Here is an 11,495-nt window from a genome sequence, read left to right as displayed (position 1 = left end):
TTGATGGTTCTAGTTTATACAGTAGTGCTACAAAAGAATGGGCTTATCATTTTTCCAAAAATCAATCATTGAAATCCCTGAGGAGCACAGTTCTGCGGTGACGCATATGGGCTCTTAGAAGTCTACATTGACAGTATGTTGGCTGGTTTCTTTATTGGAAGATAGGATAGATGATCCTGGATGGTAAAGGTTGATGTGTCCAGCCGCTAAGCAAAAGGTTTTCCTCATCGTGCTGCAGAACAAAGGCCTGGAGCTCTGTTTCCAATAAATCAACCATTTTAAACACTGAGCACAGTTCTGCTCAGACTCACATGAATTCACTCTGAGTTGCAGTGATTTTAATGACTCTAGTTGGTTTACTAGAACTGACTTGACAGCACTTACCAACAACAAGTTGATTTACTAAGGAGCTCTGGTAGCGTAGTGGTTACAAGTCAGGCTGCTAACCTCAAGGTCCTAAGTTCAAAACTACCAGCCATTCTAAGGGAGGAAGATGAGGCTATCTGCTTCTGTGAAGATTTACAGCCTCGGAAACCCTATACAGGGACGCTATGAGTTGGAACCGACTCCACGGCCCACCACCACCACCCGTTGGTTTAGTGGAGACGGGGCTAGGAATCCCTGGGTTGTGCTAATGTTTATGTCTTGTTGCTAATCTCATGGTTGGAGGTTCTGGTTTAGCCACAGGCCGTACAGGAAGAGAACTGGTGATCTAATTCTAAAAATCCAGGCATCAGAAGCCTTTGGGTCTACTATTCTTCTCTGACATATTTCGGTTGCCATGACCGAAGTCCGTGCACGGCAACATGTAAGTTAGCTAAAGTGGGATAGGACTCCCTGGGTGGTGAACAAGTTTGGTGTGGCCAGTTGTTAATGGAAAGGTTGTAAGTTCTAGGATACTCTGAGGTGCTGTGGAAGAAAAGCCTGGCAATGTGATTCTGAAAAATCAATCATTGAATACTGGTTGGAACAAAGTTCTGCTCTGTTAGATGTCTAAATTGACAACGTGTTGTCTGGTTTGTTCAATGGAAAATGGGTTAGAAGGTTCTGGATGGTGAACATGGTTTATATGTCCAGCTGCTCCCCAAATGTTTGGAGACTCTAGTTTACCTAGTGATGCTGTGGAAGAGAGGGCTGATGATCAGCTTCCAAAAACAGACATTGAACACCCTATTTAGCATAGTTTTCTGATGTGTGTTTACTATGCGTCAAAACCAACGTCAGGAAAATGTGTCGATTGTTTGGAAGATATGATAGGAGTCCGTTGGTGGTGAATTTGTTTTGATGAGCTCAGATACTATAGAAAGGTTGGATTTCTTATGTACCCAATAATGCTGTGGAAGAAAGGCCTGGTGATCCTTTCAAAAACCAAGCATTGAAAACCCTGTGGAACACAGTTCTGGTATGACATGCATGGGATTACATGGAGTGACCAGAAGTTAGAGTGGAGTCAATGATCACTCCACTGGGAGTGGAAATGTTTAATGTCCCCAGCTTCTAACGGAAAGATTGAATGTAAAGTTTACCCACTGTAAACTTTTACTGTAGAGAAAAGACCTAGGAATCTATTCCCAGCAAATGAGCCATTGAAAGCCCTGTGGAGCACAGTTCTGCTCTGACACATGTGAGGATGTGAGTGGTCTAAATTGACAGCATGTCAGCTGGTATGTTCATTGGAAGATGGGAGAGAAGTTTCTGGATGGGGAACATGGTTGATGTGCCCAGCTATTCCCTAAATGTTTGCAGCTTCTAGTTTAGCCAGAGGCACTGCCTAAGAAAGTCCGGGTGATCTGCTTCCAAAAATCCAGATATGGAAAACCTTATGGAACGCAGTCCTCCTACACATATGGGTTGGCCTTGAATCAAAGTCAACTGCAAGGAAACTCGTGGGTTGGTTGGAAGACAGGATAGGAGTCCCTCCTATGTGGTGAATTTGGTTGATATGCCCAGATGCTAACTGAAAGTTTAGAATTTCTCATATACCCAGTGGTGCTGTGGAAGAAAAACCTGGCGATCTTTTTAAAAACCCCATGGAGCACAGTTTTGCTCTGACACACACGGTGTTGACAGTAGTCACAGTGGCTTCAATGATTATTGTGTTTTTTTTGTTTTACTTGAGGATGGGAGGCTAGGAGTCCCCAGGTGTCAAAATGTTTCATGTGCCCAGCTGCTAACGAAGAGGTTAGAGGTCAGATTTTTCATCGTAGTGCTATTGAAAGGCCATTGAAAACCCTGTGGAGCACATTTCTCCTCTGCCATGCATGGGGTCCGCAGGAGTTGAAGTAGACTTAATAGTTGCTGGTTGGTTTTCTGGATAATAGGATAGGAGTCTCTGGGTGGTGGAAATGGTTTATGTGCCCAGCTGCTTAACGAAATGTTAGCGTTTCTAGTTTACCCAGTGGTGCTGTGCAAGAAAGACCTGGCAATCTTCTACTCAAACTCATTCCCTGTCAGTGCTGTGGAGCACAGTTCTGCTCTGACACACACGGGGTCAGCAGGAGTCAGAGTGATTGGAAAATGGGAGGATAGGAGTCCCGAGGTGGTGGGAATCGTTACTATGCCCAGCTGCTAACTGCCAGATTGAATGTTACATTTTACCCAGCGCTACTGCAGAGGAAAGGCCTAGAAATCTACTCCGAATTAATTAGCCATTGAAAATGCTGTCGACCACACAAAGAGTTGATGTGGATTCAAAGGCTACTGGTTCGTTTTCTGGAAGATGGGCTAGGAGCCCCTGGGTCGTGCAAATGTTTCTGTGTCTAGTTGCTTAGCTCAAAGTTAGAGGGTCTAGCTTAGGCAGAGGCCCTGCCTAAGAGGCCTGATGATCTGCTTCCAACAAATCAGACACCAGAAACCAATAGGAGAACAACACTTTTCTACGCACATCCGGTCGCTATTTAATGAAATCGACTCAATGGTTGAATGATAGGAACCCCTGGGTAGGGAACATGGTTGATGTGCTCAGCTGCTAACCTAAAGCTTTTGGTTCTGGGTTACTCCGTGGTGTTGAGGAAGAAACACCTGGCGATCCACCTCCCTCAAATCAGCTATTGCATATCCTGAGACACATAGGTCTGCTGTGACACATATGGAGATGCAAAGAGTCCAAGTCCACTGGATGTCAACTGGTTTGTTCATGGAAGGTGGGATAGAAGGCCCTATGTGGTGCACATGACTGATGTATCATGCTGCTCACCAAATGTCTGGACATTCTACTTTACCAGGGGTGCCATGAAGAAAGGTCTGGGAATCTACTGCTGCTATATCAGGCATTGAAAACCATGTGGGGTCACTGTAAGTTGACGCTGACTTAATGGTTATTGGTTGATTTCCTGGAAGATGGGACAGAATTTTCTAGGTCATGGAAATGGTTTATGTGTCTACCTGTTAAACCAAAAGGTTGGAGTTTCCAGTTTACCCAGTGGTGCTGTGGAAGAAGGGCCAGACAAACGTTTTATTAAAAAAAAAAAATCAGGTATTGACAACTCTTGGAGCACGGTTCCATTCTGACACGCACAGTGTCGCCATGAATCGACGTGGATGTAATAGCTACTGGTGCATTTCCTGGAATATGGGCTAGGAGTCCCTGGGCTGTGTAAGTGGTTGTGGAAAAGTGAATGTGGCCAGCTGTTTACTGAAAGGTTAGATGTCAGAGTTTTCATAGTAGTCCTGTGGCAGAAAGTCCTGGGAATCTACTCCTGATAAATCTGCAGTTTGAAACCCCATGGAGCACAGTTCTGCTCTAAAACACGAGGAGTTACCAGGAGTTGAAGCGGAGTTAATGCTACTGGCTGCTTTATTGGAAGACTAAGAATTGAGTCTCTGGGTAGTGCACACAGTTTATGTGCCCAGCTTCTGATTAGAGGTTCTGGTTTACCTAGAGGCATTGAGCAAGTAAGACCTGGCAATCTACTTCCAAAAAGGCAGGCATGGAAAACCCTATGGGGCACAGTTCTGTGTGACACATTTGGTTTTGCCATGATTGCAGGTCAACTCCAGGATAACGTATTAGTGGGAAGATAGGATAGGAGTTCTTGTACGATTGAAACAGTTGCTGTTTTCCAACTGGTAACTGAAGTGTTGAATATTCTAGTTCCCCCAGTGGTTCTGCAAAAGAAAGACCTGGCAATTTGCTTCTGATAAATCAACCTTAGAAAATCCTGTGGAGGACAGTTCTTCTCTGACACCAGGAGTCGAAGTTGACTAACCGGCTACTGGTTGCTTTAATGGGAAGATAGGATAGGGTTACGTGCCCAGCTACTAACCTAGAGGTTGGAGGTTCTTATTTAATCTGAAGCACTGAAGAAGAAAGGACTGGTAATCTACTTAAAAAAAAAAAAAAAAAATCAGCCACCGAAAACTCTATGGAGCACAGTTCTTCTGTGACATATATGGCGTTATTATGAGTCAAAGTCAACACCATGGTATCTTGTTTGAAAGTTGGAAATGGCATAGGAAAACTTGGGCTGTACAAATCGTTTATGTGGCCACGTGTTGCCAGGAAGTTTTAGCTGGTTTACCAGGTGGTTCTGTGGAAGAGACACCTGGCAGGAACCCATTGATTCAATCAATGATCGCTCATTGTTTGGCACATGGGACGCTAGGATTACCCAAGTGGCAGAAATGTTCATGTTAGCCAACTGTTAATTGAAAGTCTGAATAATCTAGTTTACCCAGAGATGTTGCAGAATATACTGTCCAAAAGCAAGCATCAGCAACCTTTGGGAGTACAGTTCCTCCCTAACATGTATGGGGTCGCCATGAGTAGAAGTCAACTTGATTGCTACTGGTTGCTTTATTGGAAGATGAGGTAAGAGTTCCTGATTGACGAACTAACCTACAGATAGGAGGTTCTAGTTTACCCAGATGCACTGTGGAAGAAAGGCCTAGTGATCTAAAAACTCAGCCATGGAATGCTTTGGGAGTACAGTTCTCGCTGACACTAAAAGTTTGAATGTTTGTGTCCACCCTGAAGCACTGCCGAAGAAAGGCTTGGCAATCTAATTCCAAAAAGTCGGGAATTGAAAACCCTATGGAGTGTACTTCTGTTCGGACATTCATGGCGTGGTCAGAAGTTGGGGTGGACTGGAGTACAGCCATTTGTTTGGGGTGGAAGATGTGGCTAGAAAGTCCCCCATGGTCAACTTGGAGTTCTGGTGCAGCGCTGTGGGTTAATGCACCAGACTGCAAAGTCACTTTGAACTGCAAGGTCGTGGTTCAAGCTCACCAGCTGGTCCTCAGAAACCCTATACAGGGTCGCTATGGGCCGGAACCGACTTGACGGCACTTCACAACAACAGTGGCCAACTTGGTCCATGCGCCCAGCTGAGAAGCAAAAGTTTGGAGGTTCTAGTTTACCCAGAAGTGCTTTGGAAGAAAAGCTTAGTGATCCGATTCCAAAATCAGCAATGAGAAGCCTTCGGGAGCAGTTCTGCTCTGACACACAGGCTTGGTTAAAAGATAGGCTAGCAGTCCATGGGGGTGGGGCAAGGAATGGTTGTTGTGCCCAGCTGCTTATCCAGAGGTTGGATGTTCATGTCCACCCCATACACTGCAGATGAAATGCCTGGCAATCTACTTCCCCAAATCAGTCACTGAAAACCGTATGGAGTGCAGTTTTGCTTAGAGACACAGTACAAGTCAGACCACTTAGTGGTAGCTGTGAATGTTTGCAAGTTATGTAACCAAACCTTGTCAGTCTATCTTCCCTCCTTCTAGGCGCGTCCATTCTGTTCCAACTAATGGCAGCATTAGCTAATGACAAGTGAATCCACTATAGAAAGTTATATTCAGTCAAAACATCTGTCTTACACGACGCTAGTTCACTGTCTCTCTCAGGCAGTGGAATCCTCTCCTCTTAGAAATAAGCTGAAGCTCAGTGCAGACCAGAACGTGGGGAAACTGCTAGCTTGGTCCTTATTCTCAGTGGGCTCTTGGGCAGGCTACTGACCCCTGGGTAGCACTGCCTGTGCAAATGGCCACTCGTTCACGGGAAGCCTCTGGCTGGGAGCCTGTTTGTCCTCCGTCTCCGGCACTGTTTTCACGGGAAGCCTCTGGCTGGGAGCCTGTTTGTCCTCCGTCTCCGGCACTGTTTTCTTTTGGTATTTGTAAGTTTTGATTCTGAAATGCACACCACTGAGTCCATTCCTGTGGGGACGGCAGAGTTCATATAGTGGGGCTCACTGACTGAGGAGCCCTGGTGTGGTACTGCAGGATAATGCACTGGACCGCAAGGTCGCTTCGAACCTATAGTGTCGGCAGCTCAAACCCACCTCAGAAACCCTACACAGGGTCACTGTAAGTCGGAACTGACTCCACAACACCTAACAACAACAACAAATTTGGAATGAAGAGACAAAAAGGAGAAAAAAATCACCCCTCTGGTAGCATAGTGGTTACAAATCGGGCTGCTAACCTCAAGGTCAGCAGTTCGAAATTACCTACTGTTTCACAGGAGAAAGATGAGGATTTCTGCTCCCGTAAAGATTTACAGCCTCAGAAACCCTATGCAGGGTCGCTATGAGTCGGAACCGCCTCCACGGCACACAACCATCGTACGGAGTCACCCAAGCTCAGTTGTGATTTGGAACTGTTACCTTCTTTATTTTCTCCTGTCTCCATTGTCTGATGAAGGAGCCCTTGGGGTCCAGTGGGTTAAGTGTTGGGCTGCTAACCACAAGGTCAGTGGTTTGGAACCACCGGCTGCTCTACAGGAGAAAGAGGGGGCAGTCTGCTCCCGTAAGAGGTGTCTAGTCTCAGAAGCCCTGGGGGGCAGCCCTACTCTGTCCCACAGGGTTGCTCTGGGTCGGAATTAGCTCAATGACAGTGGCTTTGGAGCTTGATTTAGTTAGTGTCTGCTGTTGACCAAGACAGTCTCCTGACAAACTAGGGAACAAAGATCCTCCTGTCCTAGCCCCCAACTCCCTCCCTGTGACAGAGTCCTTCTGACAGGGCAGCATGGTTCTTGGGCATCTGCTCCTGCCACACGAAGGCCTGTTTCAGATAGGACATTAGCCTGGGAAGATGCCTGATGTCTGGCCACACCAAGCTGTGTCCTTCCTCACAGAGCTACTCAGAAAGTGTCCCTCCCTGCACAGTATAGTGGCCGTGCTCTGGCTCCCTGCCTCTGACCTCCTCTCCCCACTGGTTTCCTGCAGTGTCAGCGGCCGAGACGACGTGTGGGACAGGGAGAAGCAGCCTCCACGGGAGAGTGTTCCCTACTCGGACAGGTGTGCCTGCTTCCCATGGGGCGCTTGGGCTATGCCAGCGGGAGAGGCCTTAGGCCATCTATTAGAATCCAACTGAACCAACACATGTCACAGATGAGAAGAGACCCAAAAGCAGATGGAGAACTGTGGCTTCACACCAAACCCAGAAAGACCAGCACTCAGGTGGCACTTAGTGTGTGGACCCAGCGACAAAGGAGTCCCCTTTTATAATCTTTACAGACTGAGTAGCCCGTTTGCCAGTGAAGGGCTCCCTCTCGGCTGTCAAAACACCAGAAGGCCTGTGGATGCTGCTGGCAGGCCAAGGGTCTAGGGCAGAGTGGGGGAGAAAGGAAGGATGTGAGAGAGATAGAGCCCACGGGGTTCCCCCCAAGGCACGGGTCTGGTCCTGTGTGGTCATGGCCCATAGGGATCCCTGTGGGCAGACTGTTTATCGGGGATGTCCCCAGAGTTCTCCAGGAAGGAGCCTGAAGAGACATGGCCAGTTTCTGGACAGAGCACAAAGCTTCAGGCCGTGCTCTGGGGAAACTTTTACAGGTGGTCACCCCAGAAATCCCTGGGCCAACCTGACCACCAGGGTCTTGGTTTTTTTTTGTTTTTGTTTTTTTCTTTTCTCTTAGAACGACTGGAGGAAGGCTCTGTACGTACTGCAACCATGAGATTGGAGACTGTCCCAAGATCACTCTAGAACATCTGGGCATCAGCTGCCATGAATACTGCTTTAAGGTAAGATAGGAACGTCTCAGTTTTCCCTGAATGGGATGGCTTGGCAGACACTATTCTTCTCAGTTTTGGACACCCGAAGTCCGAATGGAGGGCGTCGGCAGGGCTACAGATCCGAAGGTTCTAGGGACAGGTTTTTTTCTCGCCTGTCTCAGCCAGGTGTCCCCAGATGCCTCTTCACAAGGGTGCCTTCTCTCCATGTGACACCACTCAGATGGGATTGGATACTCATGTAAATCTGAGTGATAACAGTTTCAAGACCCCTAATTCTGAGTGAGGGGATAGGACCTGAAGATATCTTGTCGGGAGACACAGCATTACTCAATCCATGTCACGGGAGGCCTGGGGGCTCAGAGAATGAGGAGCACCATGGGATTGACAAAATCCATCTTCCAGGCCAAGAGTCTGGGGCAGGAATGCCCGGTGGTGGGAGGGGAGGTCGCAGAGATGCAGGAGCTGGATTTGGTGGGAGATTTGGGATTTTACCTCAATGCAGTCGGCACCAGAGGAGGGATTGGGCAGTGAAGTGGCAAGAAAGACCCAATTCTGGCTTAGAGGTGAGGAACAGTCATGGAACTAGGTGGTAAAATGGTGGCTGGATTTGGGGAACTTTGGGAAAACAGAGATGACAGGTGCTGCTGAGGTATGGGAGAGAAAGAGGGATCAAAGGAGAGCCCCAAATTGGGACCTGAGGTCGGCATGAGGTGGCCAATTGTGGTGCTGGGTTTGACTGTGAGAATCCCTGCAGGGAAATCTAGGGCTCTGTGTCCTCAAGGCAGAGTTCCCTGGGAGGCTTTGGGAGGGAGAGGACTCACAGTTAGGGTGCACAGTAGAGGAGTGAGGGGGAAAGGAAACGGGGGTGAGGTGGGGTAAGGGAGGTTGCCAAGGACTGGAACTTGTGCGGAGGTCCCAGAGTGGGCTATAGACAAGGGTCTCACTCTTGGATTCCTAGATGTAAGCCCTGCCGCTCCCCAAAAGATCATCACGTGTTCCCTATTTCATCGGTAGTCTTTGTTGAGTTAGGGGGTCAATTCTTCCCTTTATGAGGATCACGTGATCGCGTTTTTGCTCTTTTCTAAATGTCACAGATGCATCACACCAGCCCTTGGGTCCCCCTGTTCCCGCAGAGCAGACTGTGTTCCCCACGGTGATATATCACCTGGGTCAGGTCCAGGTTCGCAGTACTGAAGCAACAAGCCACAGTTGAGCCCTTCATGGTCCCCTTTGTCAGTTCCGGGGTCTGCGCAGCCGATACAGGTGGTCCGATGCAGGTGGTCGGCTGTGGCCGCTGATTCATTCACAGGAAAGGAGGGGCTATTCTGCTGAGGCATAGTAGGGTCAACACTGGACTGCTAGTCAGAAAGTCGGCGGTTAAAACCCAGCTAGAAAACCATATACAGATTGCTGTGGGTTGGAACCAACTCAATGGCACTTAACAACAACAACAAGCGCCCCAGTCGCCAGCTCCCATGGGCTGTCCAGTACGGACATTTCCTTGGGCCCTGATGTCTCCGGTCATGGCCCCCAGCCCCAGCGGCGCTCCTTCGAGCATGCCCATTCCCAGCAGAGGGCAGAGGCTGCAAACACTTGGCCAGGCTCACACACATGAGGATTTGTTTGTGTGTTTGTGTGCTTGAAGATTTGGGGTTATTGTGCTGAATCATGCTGAGGTGCGCTAAGCTTCCAGGTGGGGGCAGGGCGTTTCTTGTTACATTTTGTTATACTTCTGCTGACTCGAGTTACCACACACCACTTGAGACTGTGCTGAGTCATGCTGTGCTGAGCTTTGCCTTGACTGTGTTGAGCGCCTCTGTTATGTCTTCCAGTGTGGGGTTTGCAGTAAGCCAATGGGCGACCTCCTGGATCAGATCTTCATCCACCGGGAAACCGTCCACTGTGGCAAGTGCTACGAGAAGGTCTTCTAGGTGGGCGCCGGCGCCTGGTCTCCCTTTGTGGGCGAGGGCTGCCTCCCTGTATCCCTGTGCCCCTTGGAAGTCTCTTGTGTCCTTCCCTTGGGATGCTTCCTATGTCCAGGGGTTCCGTGTCCACCTCCCCGAGGCCCTGCCCTGCACTACCAGTGGTGTGGGAGTGGTTAGCACCAGTTTGAAGCCCAGAGCCCCTTCCAATCTCATGTCTCCTCTTTGGTCCCCAGGCTGAGACGACACGGAGGACCCTGACACACGTGGCTGTTCCCGCTGTCCCTCACTTCTCTCGCCCCAGTTGATTTCACCCCAGTTGATTTCACCCCGCTTTGCAGTTGAATTTGCTTCTGTCCACGATGGTTTCTCTGATAGTTCCTGTGTAGCTTTGGGGAGTTTCGAAGGCGCTGCACTCCCACGACCCTGTCCCACGCTCCTTCACAGGAGACAACAAGATGCCATCTTGGCTTCCTAGTGAGTGGAGCTGGCCACCGCCAGGAAATGGCTGGCTCTGCGCACATGGCACACTGGGCCGCAGCTCTGAGGGGACCTCGGGGACTTGACACCTGGCGGTTCCTGGGGGCTAAGTGCGTAGGCTAATGCTTAGCTTGCCTATTTAACAGACACGTAGAAAAAGTGTCCGTGTGCTTTTCAAGTCGCTGTTGCTTTCTATCCCTCACACCAGTGCTCACAGCTTCATGGGTTTTCAGTTCAGATGCCAGCCCCGTGTCTGTGTGCCTCCACGAGCAGTCCCCGAGCTTTACCAGCAGAATTCAGCGTGCACAAGGAGACACTGAGGCACACACGGAGAGTGACTGGCGCAGTGCCTGTGCCCTCTCTCTCCAGGTCTAGCACCCTTCCCTTCCCACACTAGGCTGGCCAACTGGGCAGAAGGACTGGGCTGGCTGCCCAGTACCACTTTGTAAACTGTGAGGAGAAACAAAGAGGTTTTCTGTTGGAAAACAAGGGCCTCTTCTCTTGAAGTTATCACCCAAAGCCCTGCTTCTCCAGGACAAATGTCCAGCTCCAGGACAAGGAGGGAATCTTAGGACCAGCATGGCATGCAGAATCTTGAGAAACAATGTCAATTTAGATAAGACCTGGAGTTTTGCAGGCCTCCCGACGCGGGCTGGCACACCCTCTTTCTGCTCCCCCACTCTTCTGTGCACAATGGTAATAAACGTTGAGGTATTACCTGGGTCCGTGTCAAGGTTATTAAGATCTGGGAAGTTGGCATGTGCAGTAAGTGGGGGGGGCCTAGAAAAGTATATGACACACAGCAATGATTCCATAAAATGTGCCACTGCCACCGAATGAACAGCTCAGAGACAACTCCATGAATTGCATTCACTAGCAATTTCCAAACCGTTTTCCTCACCCTAGCCAAACAGTAAGTGCCCTTCCCCCTCCTCCAGCCCTACTTCAGCTTGAATCATTCTCCCTGACACCTGTGCGACTGGCATGTCCGTCAGGACGCCTCCCTGTTGGCCACTGCTGCTGCAGAATTATGTGAGAAGCATCCTGACCTCTGTTACCTTGACCTCGTGTGCTCCTCTGCACCTTGTACTGTGCTGATAAGGTTGTGCTGACCTCCCCTGTTTGTACCTGCCTTCTCCTTCTCCCAGGT

The 11,495-nt window shown here is 49.1% G+C and overlaps 1 protein-coding gene across 1 annotated transcript in view; it reads left to right on the top strand.

The window, feature by feature from the left end:
- The window catches only part of ZNF185 (zinc finger protein 185 (LIM domain)), an 82,522-nt gene extending 72,648 nt beyond the window's left edge, over positions 1 to 9,874 (top strand). The window contains exons 21-23 of the mRNA XM_006874781.1: positions 7,158 to 7,229; positions 7,847 to 7,952; positions 9,776 to 9,874. Coding sequence (XP_006874843.1) covers positions 7,158 to 7,229; positions 7,847 to 7,952; positions 9,776 to 9,874 — 277 coding nt within the window. The remainder of the gene's footprint in view (positions 1 to 7,157; positions 7,230 to 7,846; positions 7,953 to 9,775) is intronic.
- The last annotated feature ends 1,621 nt before the right edge of the window (positions 9,875 to 11,495 follow it).

Source organism: Chrysochloris asiatica, unplaced genomic scaffold, assembly GCF_000296735.1.
Source record: "Chrysochloris asiatica unplaced genomic scaffold, ChrAsi1.0 scaffold00301, whole genome shotgun sequence".
Taxonomy (NCBI): Eukaryota; Metazoa; Chordata; class Mammalia; order Afrosoricida; family Chrysochloridae; genus Chrysochloris; species Chrysochloris asiatica.
This window is presented reverse-complemented; position numbering and strand designations above follow the sequence as displayed.